At 45.7% G+C, this 20,156-nt stretch overlaps 1 protein-coding gene across 2 annotated transcripts; it reads right to left on the reverse strand.

The window, feature by feature from the left end:
* Window positions 1–3,436: 3,436 nt before the first annotated feature.
* Window positions 3,437–19,704, reverse strand: TNFAIP3 (TNF alpha induced protein 3). Of its 2 annotated transcripts, none has more exons than XM_082050130.1 (9): window positions 19,303–19,704; window positions 15,745–16,057; window positions 11,347–11,537; window positions 10,976–11,123; window positions 10,604–10,774; window positions 9,703–9,883; window positions 7,395–8,305; window positions 5,822–6,054; window positions 3,437–5,181 (listed from the first exon to the last, which is right to left on the reverse strand). In XM_082050130.1, the coding sequence occupies exons 2-9, from the start codon at window positions 16,055–16,057 to the stop codon at window positions 4,900–4,902; spliced, it is 2,430 nt and encodes an 809-aa protein (XP_081906256.1). In that variant the 5' UTR covers window positions 19,303–19,704; the 3' UTR covers window positions 3,437–4,899. The 2 variants fall into 2 exon arrangements, with proteins under 2 accessions (XP_081906256.1, XP_081906257.1); XM_082050131.1 differs by lacking the exon at window positions 19,303–19,704 and adding an exon at window positions 16,659–16,923.
* Window positions 19,705–20,156: the final 452 nt, after the last annotated feature.

Raw genomic sequence — 20,156 nt, forward strand, 5'->3', positions numbered from 1 at the left:
ATACTGCCTGAAGTCCTGAAGCCCCTCTGTCAGTAGAACCCCCATGTACTGATGATCTCCCTGGTGAGACTGTGTCCCCATTCCCACGCTGCAGAAGTGTCAAAGTCCCAGCAGGACTCTCAAACCTCCTTTTGCCAAGAAAGGTTGGACCAGATGATCCCTGTGGTCCCTTCCAAGCTGGTATTCTATGATTCCGTGAAACGAAGCATCATCCTGGGCATTTGAATTACCATGTCTGACCCTACCAGGTATCTCTGCCAGTTGTTGCCTCCTAAACACAGCTGGGGATGAGCAGGTTAAGATTTTTTTTTTTTTTCAGTAGGTGGACTACCTCCTTGACACAGCAGCCTAGAAGTCTCTGCTATGCCTGTTAAGAAGAGGAGCATCCCAGTTCCAGGTGAGAAAGACACCTTATCATATCCCAAGAGCTTTAGTCTCACAATAGGGGTCTTTTTTTGTGTGCATTCTAGTCACTGAGCTGCCTTTTCTCATATGCCTGTCACTGTCAGTGTAAAGACGATAGCTGCCAGATATGGATGATTTAACTGACTTCAGACACTTCTGAGGAATGTGGTGGTATAGACGAGGACAGTCCGTAGCATGTGCAGGGACATCAGGATGAAAGACAGCTGGCAAAATGGCTTATCACTTGCGATTCAATGAAGTACATAAAAAGTAGATATGAAGCCACTCCTACATTTACACTAACTCAGACAAATGTTTTTCATTTACATTCATCACATTCCCACTTGCCCATGGCCATCGGTGGGTCAGCTGGAATCTGTACACCAAGTTACACGGCAAGCAACTCATGAACGGTTCATCAAATAAGGCATCCTTACTTAAATAACTGCTTCTTGATCACTACCTCAGAGAGGCACAGTTCTCCTGTGAGGTCCACCTGCAGCAAAGGAGCAGCACTGCAGCCTGCGGATCCCCCCATTGGCAGTAACTCTTCCACACTGCTGGGTGAGGTGGACTACTGTGAAGGATGGGGATGGAGCTGAATAAGTGTGGGAAGAAAGGATGAGCAGATGGCTCACTGGCCATAAATGTGATGCCTTTCTGTTCTGCATAAATGTGGAACAACACAGCCTGCACCCCAGACTGTAACAGCAGGGACTGTCTGTTCTTGTTTCCCTGTAAACAGCTGACCACACTGAGCCCTGCCCAGTTTGATCTAACACAGTACGTGCTGTTTGGTGCTGCCAGCCCTGCTAAGTGGCCTAGTACTTCAGATCAGACCAAAGACTTGCTGAGCAGACCACTGAAGTATCAAAAGATAAATCAATTTTCTCTATATACTGAAAAAGTAGTAAGTGCTTTCTTCTTTCCATATCATAAGTTATCTACTAATAGAGTGGTTAGATCCCTGAGAAATCCAGAAACATAGATAATAGTCAGATCATCATATAATAATCTGAAAGTATTCCTTCCCCAAACAAATTTAATAAGTAAGCATAGCCTGCACAACAATCCCTTCCTGCACTGTATTATAAGGAATTCAAGTGCAATGCAAGTAGTTGTTAAACCAATTGTTTCATATTAGCTTTGCTGTTCTGCTAAGAAAATAATCTCATAAAGTAGCAAAGAGACTTCCACAAGCGGTCACCAAAAAAAGGAGATGCCAAATAAGAGTTCTCTCTTGCAGAACAGGAAGAAAAAAATATATGAACTCGAAGAGGTGTCTGGACAAAGGGCAGAAAGCATCAGACAGTCAAAATCCCCTCAGGACATTAGGGAAATACCAGAGTATTTAAAAAAAAAAAAAGGCCGTACAATGTTCCCACACAAGACACAAGAGACGGGCTGGGCACTCTCATTTACATAGGAGCTTCAGAATGAAGACATGCCTCATGTGACTTCAGGGTTATGAGTAACAGGCCCAGACAGCAGCAGATCAGTGGGTTCTGGGGCATTTCACCCGAAATCCTTCCTCTCTGAAGAAGCTGCAGTTAACAGCAACTGGAGTTAACCAGCCATTTGACACTGAAGGTGTCATGATGGAGGCTCTGCCTTTTTCAGCAAGCGAGATGTGATGGCTGTGAGGCTGGATACTGTGAGCTGCCTCCATGTCTTGGTGCCCAGCTGCAGACATCCCTCCCAGTCTTTCCCTGCTCTTTCAGCAAGGAGGTGTCTGCCTGGGGCAGAAGTTTGATGAATCAAGGGGGCATGTGAGTTGCATGGGTTGTAAATAAAGGGGAAGAAGGGTATGGATAAACAGAGTCAGATTTTGAAAAAGAGGAATATGCTGTAGAGATGAGGTTGCTAGATCCAGCAGGCTCTGCTCAGGGGGCAGTAGGGCTGACTTCTAGGTAGTATGCTCCAAAAGGAGGCATACATGAGTCCAGACAGAGCTGGGCTAAATTGTAAGGAGACCAGTGCATGTCAGGAAGGCAGACATGCATCCAGGAACATGGGCTAGAGAGCTAAGCAAATTACAAGGACCAGCTAACCTATTGCAAAAATACTCAGGAACTCAACATCTACATGGTTTCAACTGGGACAGCACTGAAGCACGTGCTGAGGTGTGCTCCTGAACAGTCAGACGGGATTAAAGAGTTAATCAGGATAGAGAGCAGCTGAGCTGGAGAGGCCAGCTTCTCAGGAAAGGGTCCTCTTTCCTGACTGCACAGGAATGTTTGCAGCCCTGACTTGTTTTTTTCTTTCAGGTCACAGATGACACCTAAACATCATGGTAGTGTGCAGTATTGCCTGTCCAGGCAGAGGTCTGAAACATCAGTGCTGGTACAGGCATAGTCAGGCCATACTGAGGGAACCTTAAAGTGAAGAAGTCCCCTGGTAATAGGGCTGGGTCAGACTGAACTTGGGATGAGAAGAAAACACCGCTTTCAAGTATGTCTTGAAGTAGCAGTTGGCAACTCGCTTTTGAGGAGTTATCAAGCAACCCAGATGCCAAGTGGCAAGGGGCTTCCCTGCTGGCCCAGGTGATGGGAGCTGGCAGGGCTGGCCTGTGCCTTCAGGGCTGAACACATAGCTGGGCAGAGGTGGGGATCACGTGCTGCCATCACCACCTCCCAAGGTGGCACTCAAGCAACATCAGCTAGGGATCCCTGGCATAACTGATGGATGAATGGAGAAAGCAAAGTTAGTCTGGCTTAGCTTCCCTTGCAGCCTGGTCCTGCACCATCCTTACCCTCCTACACCCGTACTTCCGGGGACTGAAGATACTCTGCACCCACAGGAGCCAACTCCTTACGCACACTGACTGCACAGGTCGCCCAATGATACCCAAGAGCTCTTCCCAAGAGAATGTGAGAGCATGCAGAGACTCACAGCAAGCTATCACCTCTTCAAAGCACATCATCTGGACAAGGGAGCACTTGATAACATACTGAATGGTGGTCCTGAACAGAAATGCTTTCCTCAAGGGATGCTCCATGCATGCTCTCTCTCATCAATATAAAATAACAAATTCAATTCTTCAATAATTTATTTCTTTATACTGGAGAATGTTTTTCAATTATACATTTAAGTTTGTAACTTTCAACACAAGAGTAAATAAAAGAGTAAAAAAAAAAAAAAAGAGTCCTAGCTGTGCAAATTTCAAGTTGCATTGTTTCAAATAATATAAATATTTTAATAAAACATATGTTCACATTAAGGTTCACAAAATATATAAAATTAACAGAAATAAGTCATGAGTTATTTAATTTTTTTCTTTTTAAAAACTGTTTTTTAATAACTAGAAAAAGATTCTAAACTTGAGAAGCAACTTAGAAGAGGTATCACCTCCAGAACCATAGCAGCAAAACAGATGCTAAAAACTTTAAAGGTGAGAAAGGAGAAGAGAGAATCAGGTACCAGGCACAACGGTAAGGCAAGGTCATTAAAGAAAGTATTGCAGATTGGGAAGTGGATGCATGAACTCCAGGAGTAAAATTTCTGCCCTAAAGCACTCTGTTACCAAGCTCCAAGCTGTTTGCATGACAACAGAATTGCATTAAAGGTAACAGAAAAAAGTGTGACAGAAATGGGTAGGAAGGCTGCAAACAGCAGCACACATGTTCCCAACAGTTACAATTAAAGAGAAGAGAGTTGCTCTGGTTTCAGAATAGAAGACAAAGGGCTTTGGGGTTTCTTTTGTCTGTTGGAGGCAATTCCTTCCATACGAGTGGGGAACATCAGGATTCAGTTTTCCCATCATATGCATATGCTCATGAAAGTTGCTTCTGTAATCACCTGTCTTTCCAGCTGTCCTGGGATTTGGGAAAGGATCTAAATGCTGGTTAAATTAAGCATGTTAAAGGAGCAGACCACTGCCGGTCTTCTTTCTGGCTGCAGTTTGCTGAGGGCTCTGCAAACACAGAACCGCTTGCTGTTAACACCCTGAATGCCTGTGAGAGCTCCTCCTGCCTTGACAAGTTCTGTAAGAACACCAGCAAGGCAACCCAAAGTAAGTTTCTTCAGACATCAACTCCAAGTTGCATCAGCCTGTCCTGGGGAATCCCTCTCAGAAAAGACTTGTCCATGACTGATGTACGCAAACACAAAGAGCTCCTCCACCTCCAACAGTAGCCGTGGCTCCTCGCCCGGGAGCAGGGGAGGTATTGAGAAAGAGGCAGAACTGGGAAGTTCTTTGGATTCAAATGCTTCACACTTCCTCCTGGGAAGTCCAAGAATTAAATACGGCATTGTAGGAGCTTAGTCGTGAATGACAGCTCTGTGCAGAAGGCAACCTGTCCTTCTCAGCAGTCCTTGTATGCAGTGTTTAGAGGAAGTAGACACTTATTCCCATTCTTGGGAACAAACACGAGCAGACAGCTTATATTTCCCCCCACCCTCCCCTTCCCAGGACTGTTAAGTGTTTTGGAAATAGCACCGTTTCAGCGAAGGAAGTAGCTGGTATCGATTTCTTCTTCTTTACCAACTCCTCCACTAGCCATAGATCTGTTTGAACTGGTAGCATTCATTGCAGTAGCCATTGCACTTGGCATTGCCATAGTGATCACAAGCAGGGGCTCGGCAGCGTTGTTTCGGAGGTTCCTCTGCAGCGGGGTCCCTGGCACCCCCCAAAGGCAGAAGCTGACTGAGGCGCTGGCACTCCTGGCACAAGTCATCGCTTCTGCAGCCCAGGTTGTTTCGACATGAAGCCACAGCACATTGTCTCTTCTGGCTACTCAGCGCCGCTCGTTGCAAATCTCTGTGCTGTCCTGTTCTCTTGAAAAACATTAAAACACATTGTCAGTTGCCATGCTGGCAGCACAAGTGACTTTTCATTTACTTTCAACTCTGCTCATGGTTTGTATCAGTAACCACTGGGGGTTGTCGCAAACACGTGCCTCTTCTGAAAAGTGCAATACCAAGAGCCAAGTTGGGATTTACCAAAGAAAATTACAAATTCTGTTATTTCTTAGAAAAAATGTTTTTAATCTTTGGTAACTCTCAATTCTAAAAAGGTCAAAAAACAAACTAAAGAAAGAAAAATAACGGGGACAAAGAAAATCTGTAATGGGCTCAATGAAAAAGGTGACATGAAGCAGACTCAACGCCTTGATGCAGTTGCACAAATCTAAGAATGAAAATATTTCCCTGTTAAGCAAACAAACCAACTGTTGGTCCAATTGTGTCCACTGAAATTGCTGGCAAAATCCCAGCTGAGGTAAAACTGAACGCCTAAATTGAGAACAACTTTTAGGAATGCTGCTCAGTTGCAGCAGGAAAAAATCATGAGATACTCTAAGCTTGCCTTAGGATGCAGTCATCTGAGGATTTCATAGTAGACATCCCAAGTTATTCACACAAGAGGAAAAAAGGCAGCGCTAAACAAGAGGAAGATTTTTGAGAAGTTCACACTTACTTCTGGCTGTCTCACCAGCTGTTCTTCTGTCCTCCTGGCTTCCTGAAATCGCTGGTTCTGGGCTTTAATGAAGCAGTTCTGGCAGTACCCTTCGAGCATCGTGCTGCCCAGGGTGTCACAGTCGCGCCGCTGGCAGGACACGGTGTCACGGAAGGTGGCGGCGGAGGTCCCCAGCTGACCTGCTGCCGAGGACTTCCTCTGAGATCTCCTCTGGTGGCGTAGCAAAGCACTGTCTGTAAAGCAAAGTAAGGACAGGAGGAGTTTCAATGTTTTCAATAGACCTGATGACCCAAAGCAACTACGAAAAGCTGCCCAATTTAAAAAGAGAAAAATAAAAATAAAAAAAAGAAATCTGCTAGCCCCAAACATGAGCTTTGGGCAATCCTGAGACCCCTCAGTTGATGCACTTTCCTCCATGCTACATAAATAAGAGAGTTAAATACAACCTGATTTTCGCATCTGAAGTTGTTGAAACAGCAAAACTTGCCCTCGGTGGGAAAACTAGATCTCACTGAAGTCAAGAGGAATTTCACCTTCAGCATGTCATCTGTGATCTACCCCAACACTTCCCTCTCGGCCTTCCCCATTTCAGGCACATTGGGTAATGCAAGTACAGCAGCACAGCGCATAATAGGAAAAAGTGCCTTACACTTTTTAGTCTCATGAAGCAATTTTATATATTCCACGGTCAGAAGGAAAAAAAAAAAATCATTGTGAACAACGGTGGAAAATAAGCTATTGTAAGCTGGCAAAGAAGTTCCCTAATTTGAACATCTGTGAAAAGTGCAGCATTGGCACACTTGTCAGCAATGAAACAGAGCAAAGCAATAATTCTCTCTTACATGTGCCTTTCACCTTCTGTATCCAAGGGCTCTTTGCCTGTGTTACAGAGCAGTAGCATGAAAGATGAAGATTTCATGCTGTGATTTATTCACAGACTATTACCTTTTGAAGGCCTGCCTTTAAACACATACACGTGATACTACCAAGAAAGATTTCAAGGTAGATTACAAGAATAGACTCCTAAGTTACTCCAAAATACAAGCACATTATCCACAGTCAGTTTCTACTTGCTCTGCTTATCAAGGTGACTTCAGTGGTTATTCCAGGGTGTTATACCTGTTACATCCGGAACGGATACAGATCTTCACACTCGTGTGAAGCTTTTAAAAAGCCTTACCAACATAACTGGCTTTCAGCAGCATCAATACAACAGCATTTCCCTCGCTGACCCCTACGACTTGTCTAGCTGGGAAGAAAATTCATTCCAAACTATGATTGCAGTGGATGGTGGAAAGGGATCTGAGACTACCCCTCCTGAGCCAGTTTTGCCCCTGTGAAAGCTGTTCAGAAGTTTTACAAGACGTTTCACAGATTTCTCACTCTACTACTGCATGTGCTTTTACAGGATAATAATGGTCAAAAGAAGCACCTTCTCCTCACAGCACTGCTTCTACTCCACACCACTTCAATCACACCATCCCTTTCAGCACCCAGCGTGTTCAGAGCTTCAGAGCTCCAGGAGGCCAATCTGAGGCCACAGTGTGCCAAAGCTCGCCCTCTCTCTGCTTACCGTTGTTTTCCCTGTACTCAAAGAAACACAGCGTGCAGAAGCCCTCATTCTGCGGTGTCCCGAAGAACTTGCAGCCGGGTTTCCTGCAGAGGTTACCTCCCCTCTTCTCCTCGGGAGGCAGAGCCCGTGGTGGGGGCTCCTCGTCGCGGCTGTTGGGAGCCTGATGGCAGGAGTGCTGGAGGAGGCTCTGCGAGATCTGGGACGGGTCAGATGTCGATCTCTGGTGGCACGTGGGCAGGAAAGCAGGGCTGCCGTTTGAGGAATGCTCTGTAGACCTTTTGAAGCAATTGCTGCATATGCCGTTGAAGGTCCTGTTTGCCTTCTGATGGCACACCTTGCATGTGGCATAGTCTAAATGTCTCTTGTCATCCAACTTGTTGCAAGGAGCAAGCTGTCTGGAGTTGTAGCAGCGTTCGCAAAGCCCATTGTGTTGCACATTCAACGTAAAGGGGCAGTCTGGTGTCTTGCACTTCATGGCCGTGGTCTCGCTGTACAGGAAAAGGCTCGGAGCAGTTGGAGGTGCGGAGCGAGGCCCCGTTATGGGCCCTTCAGGTGTCCATCCCCCAGGTTCACAAACATCCCCATGGGAGGAACCTGACCCAGCTGCCTTCAGTTTCTCAGGTGCTGCTTTGGAGGTCTGCTTTCTTCCTTTGCTTCCCTGGGACCTCCGCTCAAAGCACTCATGGCAGTAGGGCTGGGTGTTCACAGACATGTAGAAAGGGCAATTTGGCGTTTCACATTTCACCTGTAAGAGGGAGAGCTGGGGAAAAGACAGTTCCTGTCTGTTCCTGGGACAGGTCTCTCTTCTAGCAGGTTCAGCGTTCTCCTGCCACTTCTTGTACTCATGCTGTACCAGCTGAAAGTAATCTTCCACAAGGTTTATTTCTTTGGGTAGGTTGCCTTCATCTAACCTGAGAGCCAAAAAAGGAAGACTGCATCAGTGGTTGGAAAGGGCAGATGGTGGGGCTGGAGGCAAATACAAGCAGTGTGGGGAGGAAATGTAGATCTAATTCACATCCATATTACTCAACTAGAAGACCCAGGATGTTAAACTGTTGCTGTAAATGCAAACAATTTAAAAAGCAAGTGTTCAGTGATGTCAAATGGAGACTTTCATGTATAAAGAAATGATGTGACACAATGCTAAACAGATTATTCTTAAAAGGACTTTCTAGATGAGGCTTTGGTGTCTGAGAGCTATTTCCAGGAAAAATATGGATACTCTCTCAGAAGTGAAAAGCAAAATTACCCCAATCCTGAATTCCTCTGAAGAACAGTGCTCAGCTGAGCCAAGGTTAGAGTGGAAGACCCCTCTCTTCACCAGCCCCCACACAAGCCTTTCCCACGGTAGGCTCTGCATTTCATGATACAGTTTATCACAAAATCTGCTCCTGGTTTTGCCTTATTGAGTCTGTATCTACCAGCAGAATTCTTCAAAACAAATGACATAGCTTCAGTGTGTTGTGTGTAATGCCAGCATCCATCATACCATCCATCCCTACCCTGCCCACAGGGAAAACTACACACCAGAGCTTCACCATGCCACAGATGGGAGGATGAGGAGCTAGCACTACTGGTAATACTCAAGAACACATCCGTGCAATGGGACTATGAAGTTGGATTCCTACTCTTTACGTATGTCTATATCCTTTTGCTGTGGCAACGGAAGCAAAGACAGAGCTTCAGATAGTTGCTTCCCTCCCACACCTGTGAAGGGGCTGGGCAGATGCCGCTGCCGCTCCCCTAAATGTGAGGGGCTGATGAGTGCCACCAGCTTCCCCCTACATGTAACTGACACCCAACCGTCAGGGGGACAAGCTCAGATGCTGGTTCCTCTACTGGCCATAGCTTCCTGCCCACTGCCACACCACCACAGCCTGTGGTGTCAAGGCATCTATGCTAAGAACATCCCACCAGCTACTCTTCCTAGGGCAGCCAAAACTACACCAGCTGCCCTTTATGCAATGTGCCCTTAAACAAAGTGCAAAAGTTTGGTCTAACTAGTTCCAGGGTTTCACTACTTTTCAGCCACCCTCCTGCATAATCCAAAAATCAGTGAACCTAATCCACTGGGCTTACTTGTCTAAATTATTAGTTTCAGTCTGCTGACATTTTTGCCTTTTGAGACTGGCTCGAGCCCATATCACTTCAAAGCATCTCAACAGTAATGCCATTTATTTCATGCTGCAGAAGGTTAACGTGTGTACTGCTGTAGAAGAAAGGAATGACTGAAGGAACGCACTGGGCGGTCCAGCTTCTCCCACCACCATAAACAAGATGACTTTGAGGAAACATGAATGACACTCACTTTGCAGCATTAATTAAATGAGTTGTACCATGATCCCAGCCTTGCACCGGAATTTCTATCACTATCAAGTAGTCTTTTAGCAGCTGCTCTTTCTCTCTCTCCTCTGCATCTGTCAGAAAGTGTATTCTCAAGTCCTCAAATCTGCCACATTCACTGGTGACCAGAGGGACAGCCCGGATTTCTGTGGGGAAACAAGATAGGTTAGCATATATTCATATATATAAAACCAAGCAAAAGTAACCATAAGATGCAACACACAGACACCTCACCACTGCTGCTGAATTTCAGAGAGAGAGGAGAATGGCTGGCCAGAGCAACTGGTTTCTGAACAGTGCCACTGGGGAAGGACGCAGACATGTCTGCACCACAAATCTTTTAATGTCCCCATAGCAACTTTCTTCTCAGTGTGGGCAGCACTGTAGATCTTAGTTCGTTGTACCTTTCCACAAGATGATGCCCTAACCTGAGAACGTAGAGAACTGCTATCCAGCCAGAAGAGATGCATTAAAAATGGCAAAGCATGTATTTCATTATCCCTGTCAAGCAACGGTACGCTGTTACAAGACCATGTCCTTCCAAGCTTTTTCTCTTAATGATGGGGCACAGAAAGGAGGCCAGAACACAATGAAGCAGAGGCCACCTTTTGACTGATCCCAGCCTGCAAACAGGTGAGTTGTACTTTACTTTCAATCAGTATTTTGAAGACAACCTTCAGTTTCTATTCAGATTTACAGTCAAAACTGTTCCTGCTCACATTTTAAGCACGCATTCTAAAGGAAACTTTTACGTTTATTTTAAGTTTTGAAATGCAAATCTAAACCAGATTATATTTTAAATGCTTTATCAGCATGATGTTATTGAAGAAGCTACATAAATACCAAACAAGGTACTTGAAAAATACCTGGCCCGCTGTCCTTCAGAGTCACCAGTGGTGTAAAATGCATGTTGTCGTAACCGAGCACAATTGGGTACCTGTAGCATTCTTCAGCTGGCCAAAGGAGAGGCAAGTAAATACCACCAACATTCAGAGGAGCAAAACTGGAGCCTGACTCTAAACTTCTCACTACTTTATCTGCATAAGGAAGACAAATAAACAGAAATAAGTATGTGCTACAAGCAAGAGAAAACACATCCCGGGCGTTTTAGAACAATTGCTGAAAACACCCAGTTCTGAAACATATCTACCTGAAAACTACTACGAGCAAAATAAGATTACTAATACAGCACAGAGTGACACGGTCTGTAATACGAGACAACTGGCTGGGCAACTCACCTGCAAGGACAATGACTGGCCTTCTGAGGATGTTAGCAAGGATGAAGATGTGGATTTCTTCCAGTGCATTATACGGAAGCCTGTTTCGAGCCCCAGATGTTTCTGGGGAGGTCATTTCAATGAGGTATTCCCACTCCTCCTCCCAATTCTGAGGAAAGAAACACGCATCAGCAACAGCTCAAAGACACGGAGGTCAGGAACTGCAGTGCAGCAGTGCTCCAAACAATCACACCTTCACATTTCCTCCAAAAGACGACTATTTCTGCTCTTCACTTAACAGTGGAATCCGTGAAGCCAAGAAGCAAATGGAATCAGCAAGCCAACGCTGACGAGCACTCAGAAAACAGCACCATTCCCTCAGGCCACCTTACCCGGGTGTCATAGTGGAGTCCTGTTTCTACAAACTCCTGGGATTTAATAGCCTCCCGCTGCCAGCGGAGCTTGAAGTTCCGTGTGTCAGTCTCCCTGAGTGCGCTAAACAATGTTTTTCTTAAGACGAGGTCGATATCTTCAATACCCCACATGTACTGTGATGCAGCATGCATGAGGCAATTTCCATCACCTGTAAAAAAACCCAAAGAATACATTATTTTTAAATGTCTGCTTAAAGAAAACCCCGTAAGTGCGTGGGATGTAGAATTACACTGCGCCTATTCATATTCCTTGTGCACTTCTCTCTAAGCCTCGGACAGAATGGTTTTAACAAGAAGACCACAGCAATGAGCTCCCTGTTAAGGGACAGAAATTAAGAAAGTCCCCTCTCTACTGCTTTTCTCTCCTTCATCTGTTGGTGTTGTCATTCAGCAATGGTGGGAAGCCTGCCCTGTATCTATCTTACTTAACTTTGCCTGATACCATGTTTTGGGGTCAACTGCAAATGTCAAACACAGCTGAAATAGCTTTTAAACACAACAAAGTCAACTTAAAATGACAAAAGAATGTGTAAATCTCCCTTAAATATCCCTCATCAGTGTATATACAGATATAAACCTGATGGCACAGAGTAGGGACTATGGAAGCCACCAAGAAAATACTATAATAAGACCAAGCCTCACATCCCCCTGCATTGAAAGGCATTCGGCTGTGCTTGATGGAGGATTTGTAATTAAAAAAGAGACAGAAAGGGAAGGGTATGTGATTTATGTAAAGTAACTGTAGGAACACCTCCCGCCTTCCTCTCAGAACTGATAGTATACCATGCTGTCAAAAGTTTTATTTAGAGGGTTGTTTTTCTAAAATGCAAAGTTAAAGCTAAATAAATGAAAACCATAATGATGAATTTTTATTCAGACAGACTCCTTGCATTGAAAAAGTTCTCTTTACCCTACAGGTAGGAAGAAAAGCAATATTCTGCAATTTCAGAAGGGAGGAAATTGAGAATAGGAAGAGTTAACTAACTTAAGTAAAAGGTGTCACAGAGTATGCCTATGTCTGAGTTTCAAATTCTGTCTCTAGCCATCTTCGAAATGGGATGCCTCCCTTAAAAGGGAGACATCAAGAATCATTACTGTCATATCCTCAGATTCTAAAGGAGGTTCAGTGTTTATGACAGTGGTAAACAGATTCACTGAATGCTAAGAAACCACAGCAATTTCCTTGGAATCGAGGGCATCAACTGTGGTAAAGCTACTAGATTTTTCTCATGTGGGAAAAACATCAGCCAAAGAACACCCACAAAAGACTTAAACCCAGTTTGCCACATGCCTTATGATCTTAAGTACACATTTGTTGAACACTTTTACTACCTCTGCTATGAAACTGCAGAGAAAAACTTACAACAAACCCCAGAACCTGAAAAAAATATTTCCTTTGAAATCTACTTAACATTTCCTAAATCGTTATGGACTCCATGTGTATCAGGTTCCTGCGACTGGAAGCGTTCTGGTCTCTGAACGCTGTCTTGCAAAGCTTACTTCAAGTCTGCAGGCAGCTTACTTTGAGTTCGAAAACCAGGGAACAACATATAAGACAGAAAAACTGACTGGGTTTCCTTCTGACCAAGACAGATGACATATTAATCCCGTCAAAATTTTCCCTTTGCAAAATCTAGAGCAAAGATAAGATTTTTTTTTTTTTCCTCTCTGTCTCTCCGAGAGCTCACTTTCAGTTCTTTATTGAGAAGCGCTGCCCAAAATTCCTTACACAGCAGCTGGAATTCCCCTGCGCTGTTTGACTAGCAATTGAGCAACAGTTGTACTTTTTGTTCTGCGGTGCACAAGGCTGAGCAGCGAAGCCTCCCTCGGACTTTCCCGGGGGGTGTGGCTGGGCGGGCTGGAATGAATGCCTTTTCATTATACAAGTGAAATCTCTGCAGCCAATAGATGTTGGAATGTTATTTGATTTTTTTTTTTTTTTTAACAGTTTCGATTTTTATACCTCCTACTGCTTTCCCTCTGTCCTCCATTCGCATGTCTGCAAATAAATGTGTGGTGATTCAAAAGGGCTTTTTTAAAAATTTTTTTTTAAAAGAAAAGAAGAGGCAAAACACCACTCCACAAACTCATGCACATATCAGGCAAAATACACACTGAAAGATCCTACAGGAAATACATACTTTCTCTGTTTTCAACAGTTAAAACTTTCATTGGAAAAAAACCCAGAATTTTCTGAAGAAAACCCACTGTTGACTGAAAGAACCGGTATATTCCCCTCACTTCTATGGGTTAACCAGCTAAATGCTTTTTAAAGTATTCTCCATTCCACACGGGAGAAAACAGAACAAAACACAACATGTTATTTTCTGGGATAATACAGGGCTTCTCCAGGCTTCTGTCTCTTCTTTCAGGGATCCTCTCCTTCAGACCAGCTTACCTTCTCTCTCCTGCAAAGGTTCCTTGCTGTGACTACTTTGCATAAACCACAGGTTCCCAAAGCCACTCCTACTACTCATGCACTTAATGACCTTAGAGCACTGAACTGAAACAGAGTTCATTGGCTGTGTGGGGTACAGGAAGGGGGGACCAAAAACCGAACCCTTGCTTTGCCTTCCCTCAACCTGCCCTAAGATTTCAACATCCTATATACTGGTACCCCTGCTCACGAATTGGATCCAAGTCCCCAGTCCACAGTTTGTTCCCAGTTGTAACACGGGCTGACAGTCATGGGACAAGGCAAGAAGTCACAGTTAGTGAACACAGTGTTGTCAGCAACAAGGACCTGTCCAGGCAGGGTTAACTTCTGCAGGACACGTATTAACAGAGGAGATACGGGATTCTAAAACCATTGCTCTTTGCCCTGGGCAAAAATTATGCACATTGTCCATTTTCCTAGTGAACGTATTAGTCTATCTCCTGGAGTGAAGTTTTGAAGAAGCAACACTGGGAGTGATGTTATCTTCCTAGTACCCACAAAGAGCTGCCTGCCATAACTGCAACTCCAGTCCTCCTGGAAGTTCAAGGTTATGCGATCCCCATGAACAGCCTAATTACAGTAATGGGAATATTATGAACGTGCAAAAGCCTGCCAAAAGGCACAGAGACATGCATTAGGATCAGGCTCTTCAAGGTCACAGCTGTGACATCTACACGGCGGTGCAATCAGACTGAGAAATATGGTAGAACTTGAGAAGGGAAGAACGTGGACGAGGAAGATAAGAGCAATGTGTTTATAAACAGATATGAAAAGAAGCATCCACAGAACATAATCTAAGGACTTCAGTGAGACTGCAGGTCCACCACACCCAGTGTTTCTATAACCAGTGTCATCTGCTTCTTGAGCATATAATATGTATTTTCCGTGTTCTTGGAGTCCTCACTGTCCCAGTTGACTTTCCTGGTTTGGGGCAATCTGTGCTGTAGGGAATCCTGAGTCCAACTTTGCAGCTGCATGACGATAAATCATAGCCATTACCAAATCTTTCCTCCACTGAATGTGAAATACCCAGCGACTCTTACAGTCATGTGCAAAAATTTCCTGCTCAAGACGTTGGACACATGTACCCTATTCAGGAAATATTTGCACAACTAATGTACCTTTTAATTTACAGCACTTGATGCAATATACATGAAATAACCCAAAAGCCCAGTCCTAAAACCAGCACTGACCTTTGAAAGAGAAGGGGACTGCAAACTTTGTGTTGCACAAAGATGGCTGTCAGTCACGCACACGGGACTTACTGGTGAGCCTAAGGAAATGCAAGGGCAAGCAAACCCCAGCAGGTAGGTGGGGATGAAGGAGCCGGCCAGGTGCAGGGTGCTGACCCCGGGGCCAGCGAGGTCTGGTTCCCAGAGGCTCCACGTCCAGGATGCTCCTGGCAGCATTGCTGTTAAAGCTGGACCAGCAAGTGGACCTTGCCTGCCAGCTACAACAGCAGGGCTTATGGCAGGGTATTAACTTCTGCCATATACACAGGAACGCATCCTTGTCACTCAAAGCATCTGAAGTCTCCCTTGCCCGCTATTAAGCGCCATTTGGCACTTCTGACAAGGCAGCTGACACACAGTCCGATTCACGGAAAGGTGATGGGTTGCAGGTCAAGGTTCCTGCCTGGTGTTTTACTTTGATGTGCCACAGATTACTGATACTATGAAAACATCTGTGAATTTTTCAGGCCATTCATAATATTATTATATGGGCAGGGAGCTGCTACAGCCTCACAACAGTACATCACGTGGAAATAATTTTAGTTTACAAAACTAAGATTAAAAGGAACCACTTTTTTAAAGCCATGCACTTCTGTTTCAGTTACGTGAATGCAGATGCTATTAATAAAGGTGCTACATTTGCATTACCCATTTTAACATGAGTGCAGAGACCTGCTCATAACTTACCATTAGTCTTCAAAGAGACAAGCCTCCGAACTTCCATGCACCAGTTGAGCTTCCTCTGGCGCTCCAGCGAAGTCTGGGTGGCCTGGTCAGTCAGGGCCTTCTGAAGTGTTTCCCGAAACTGAGGACAGAACTGGCCCATTCTGAACATTTCTATGGTGTATCTGTGCATAGTCCTGAAGTGGTGAATTATTCCACTGGGGGGTTTGACCAGATCTTCAGGTGTCCTCTCTCTAATTTTCATGGCTTTCAGCATATTGCTCTGATACAAAGCTTGAGGAAGGATATGTTGGCCAGCCATATTTCTAGAAGACATCTGAAATGAAAAAGGATCCTTTTATTGGCATGTTAGTGTCCTTGCACCACAGTGCTGTAACTTTTGTGGAGACTGAGAAGGTACTTTCAGGGGTGGGATTCTGGCTGCAGGTTTGCCTAAAATGAGCACAGAGTGGATGCAGTCCACTGATCCTTATATAGATGATGGTTTTTAAAGCTCACATCCATCAGCCTCTCTGTATTACTCAGATATAAACACTGACCATCTTATTCCAGTCATTTGCTGCTATCACTTACTGAGATGTTAAAGCAAATTTATTAATAACTAAGGAAATTGCATCATCTTCCAAAAAAATATTAAAAAAGCATTTGAGTCAAAGTAAGGATAAAAGACAGCAAGATCAAGGGAAGGGAAAATTATCCTGGGAACCCAACTAATTGCTAATTGCACAGTGTAATCCCATATGAACCTGCTGAACTTTCAGCACATTTCAAGCTCTTGTTTTGATGACATGCCAAAAAAAGCAGATAATGACCATTTCAGATTTCCACAGCCTATACATTCTGAGAAGTGATGCTTGGTACAGTACAAAAAGAGTCCCAAGAATTACATGCCATGCTAGTATCTGTCTCATACTTACAGTGGCCAAAGGTGGAATTTGTAGCAGAGCCAGTACTCAAGGACAGACTTATGTTACTCTTCTTGAGGCTCCTTATATTTATTGAGTGGTAGAGCTACTGCACGGAGGTGCTTGTGCTGCGTGTGGGGGTGCAAACTGCAGTGCTGCTATTACTCAGCGGTAAGTCAACGTAGCTGAAAAAGCATTTCCACTTGGCTCAAAAACCCCAATATTTTTCCACAGTGGGACATGTAATGTTTGCTGCCCTGCATCCCTTTCTTCAGTACCTCTGGCCTCATGGGCTACAGCAGGGAGAAAAAAAAAAAACAAACCATAACCTCAAACTGTGTACACTCTCTGAAATACTTATTCAGAGCACACTAACTTTGTGGCTAGCCAGAGCCAAACATAGGGACCACATCCCTCAAAACTCCTGTGCACTGCAGTAACACCAGCAACCTATTATTACATGGAGATATTCATTATGCTGCCCATGTACATTACTGCTGTTGAAAGCCAAAGCAAAATTTCTATTAAAACAAAGAAAGATATGTATGTCTAACATGTTTAGAATACAGCTGCTCACGTTAGGAGAGCCCACCATTGCGATTATGAATTCACAGACAAATATCAAGCCACAGGTATATATTAAGGTCTCAATGTATACCATGGCAAGTACAAGGAGACAAGAAGCAACTGAAATCTGATTGATGCAACTATCAGGAAGTTTTCTCAGGGAGATGGGCGTCTGGAGGGCCAGAGAGACCACATCCTGACAGACTGACCAGGAAGGGACTCCCAGGTCTCTGAAGGCAGAAGATCCCTCTTGCTCAGAAGGGTTCAAGCACAACCTTCCCCCCAGGGGACCAGCTGCTCTATTCTCTTCACCCAGACACTTCCATTGGTGACATCCAATCCCAGTCGGGCTGGAAAGGACACTGCCAGGGTGAGACGGGACCTCAAACTCCTGCTGTCAAGAGCTGCCCTCTATAATCTCTTTGAGAACCAGCTGATGGAGAGATTCGTAGGATATCCTGTCAAGCCCTAAATAGAGGCAAGTGAAACACGAGATGCTGCAAAGTCCTCTCTGCTCAGTCAGGGCAATGTCATCTACCCAATGTTTCCTCTGCTCCTGTAGGAGCACTAGGTACAGGGCTCAGAGCTGGCACATCTTGCAACATGCAGAAAAGCTTTCCCTTAGCCACTGAAGATGGCCTGTTCTTATTAATCCTCCACTAACATGGCAATAACATATTTTCTCATCCACTCCCCCCATCAATATAGTTTTACATGTGCTATTTCTGTATTCCTATATTTAAACATATGTATGATTTAAGGAATGAAATATAAACAATCCCTTATTAATCTGTTTAATAATCACAGCTATACTTTGATCCGAGATGACCGAAATACTTAATTCCTTACTTATGTAAGTAAAGCCATTGAGTCAGTGGGATATTTTTACATGAATAAAGACTAATCACATGATTAAGCACTATCGGCATGGACCCTTGAAATGGTTATTTCCAGCTTTAAGTAATAAAAAGTACTGAGTTTACAGAAGCATTCAGTATTATATTCTACAGGCGTATTTTCCCCTCCACACATGGAAATTACTGTCTATGCTATTTATAGTAATTAAATGTCAATCAAGGCAAAATCTGAGCAACCTTTTTTTTCAAAAACAATGTGTGAAACAAACAGATCTCAGTAGTTGCCGAAGCTAGAGACCCAAAGAACAGAAAGCTCAGCTACAATTGTATTAGTCTATACTGTACTGTGCTTTACTGTATGCTATATTAATTTACCTTTGGACATGCAATGACTACAAATTCTCAGAAGAGAACAGCTGTAAACAATGATTAAATAGCTGAGGCAGCATTCTTTCCAAACATGTAATACTGAAGATGCTGGGCTCAGGAAAGCTGAATATTGTTCTGAGACATGCCAGTGGTTTCATTAAGTTATTTTAATTTTCTGTCCTCTATCTGAAAAACAGCAATAACAAACTCCTTTCCATAAAGTGTGAAGACAATTCTAAAATAAACATGCTTAATACACCTTCTGCGCCCCTGGATTCCTGTGCCTGGGTTGCTGAGTGCTTGGTACAGAACTAGGCACAAGGAAGAAGATGAGGACTGAAGGTGTTACATATACCACAGGACTTGTTTACACGGCTTAATTCCCTAACTTAACTGGTCTCCTGGAAGCAAGCGTATGCAAGGTGGAAACGACAGCCGCTATTGCCACCTGCCAGCTTCACAGGAGAAGAGCTCAAAACAAACTTATTTTCCAGCCGCGACAGCCGATAAAAACAAGCTCAGCCACCCCCCACCGGCCGGTTTCCCCGCCCGACGTGCTGCGGAGAGCCCGCTGTGCCCCCGGGGAGCCGGGGACCCGCCGAGCCCCGGCCAGCGCCCGACAACAGAGGGCACAGCTTCACCGCCCGGCCAGCGACGTCCAACGCGAACCGGGAACGACGCACAGCTCCCCTCCGGAGCGCTAACTGCTCGGGTGCCGGGCGGAAAATGAGCAAACACCGCGGCCAAACCCGCCCGGTGCCCCGAGGAGCCCTCCTGCACGCAGCATGGAGGAGATGAAGCCGGTTTGAGGGTCCGCTGCCCCGCCGTGCCCTGCCCGGCCCCGCTCCCGGAGCGGCGCTCACCTCTCCGCCGGCGAGCTCCTCCTCTGGTCGATCCTGCCGGTAGCTCCTGCTCAGCAGCGGGGCTGGGGCGGTGGGACGCAGCCGAGCTCGGTAGCCATCGATCCCCGCCGAGCCGGGACTCCCTTCTCTCCTCCGCCGCCCCCTCCCCGCCGGAGCTGCTGCCGCTGCCGTCGCCGCTGCGGAATGAAGGGTTGAGCCGAGCCTCTTGTTTTTTGGTTTTTGTTTTTTTTTTTTTTTCCTTTTCTGTTTCAGCGCCCGGGAGAAAAAAAAAAAAAAAAAGGAAAAACACACAACAAAAAAAACCCCACCGGGGATTTCCACCGGCAGTGCCGGGGACTTTCCGACATGTGACAACCGCCGCCGCTCCTCCCGACCGCCGCCGTCAGGGGGCGCTGCCGCGCTCCCGGCCCCGCAGCTGTTTCCTCCCCCCGGCTCCGGGCAGCCCCGGCGGGACTCAGCAGCGGCCTGCTCTGCTTTCTTGCTCCGTTTTCCCCCGCTTCCCGGGAGGGTGTCCATCCCGTCCCGCAGGCCTCGCTCCCCAGCCGTGCCGGCCCGGTGCTCGGCGGGACGCCAGCCCGCAGCCCGAGCTGCTGGTGCCGGAGCAGCTCAGTGCCCCCGTGCAGGGCATCGCCCCGGTGGCGCCGCCGCGGTGGGGAAGGTCTCTCGGGCACGGGGGCACGGGCAGCTGTAGCCGGTTGTGCCCTGCCCTGCCGTGCCCAGAGCTCGGGCAGCAGCCCGGCTGCAACCTCGCAGCAGCAGCGGCAGCAGGAAGAGACTCAGACTTCCCAAGGAGTCGTGTCCTTGTCGCCATGGGCAAACGTGACAAGGCCCCGGCGGGGCTCCTCATGTGCGCA

Source organism: Streptopelia decaocto (assembly GCF_964273445.1).
Source record: "Streptopelia decaocto genome assembly, chromosome: 3".
Lineage (NCBI taxonomy): Eukaryota > Metazoa > Chordata > Aves > Columbiformes > Columbidae > Streptopelia > Streptopelia decaocto.

Excerpts from the sequence above, each read along its gene's own strand:
- TNFAIP3 (XM_082050130.1), bottom strand. The coding sequence starts at position 16,057 with ATGTCTTCTAGAAATATGGCTGGCCAACATATCCTTCCTCAAGCTTTG. Across the intron at positions 11,538-15,744 it reads TGTCTCTTTGAAGACTAATG|GTGATGGAAATTGCCTCATG; the intron begins GTAAGTTATGAG and ends GTTTTTTTACAG. Across the intron at positions 11,124-11,346 it reads GACTCCACTATGACACCCGG|AATTGGGAGGAGGAGTGGGA; the intron begins GTAAGGTGGCCT and ends TTCTTTCCTCAG.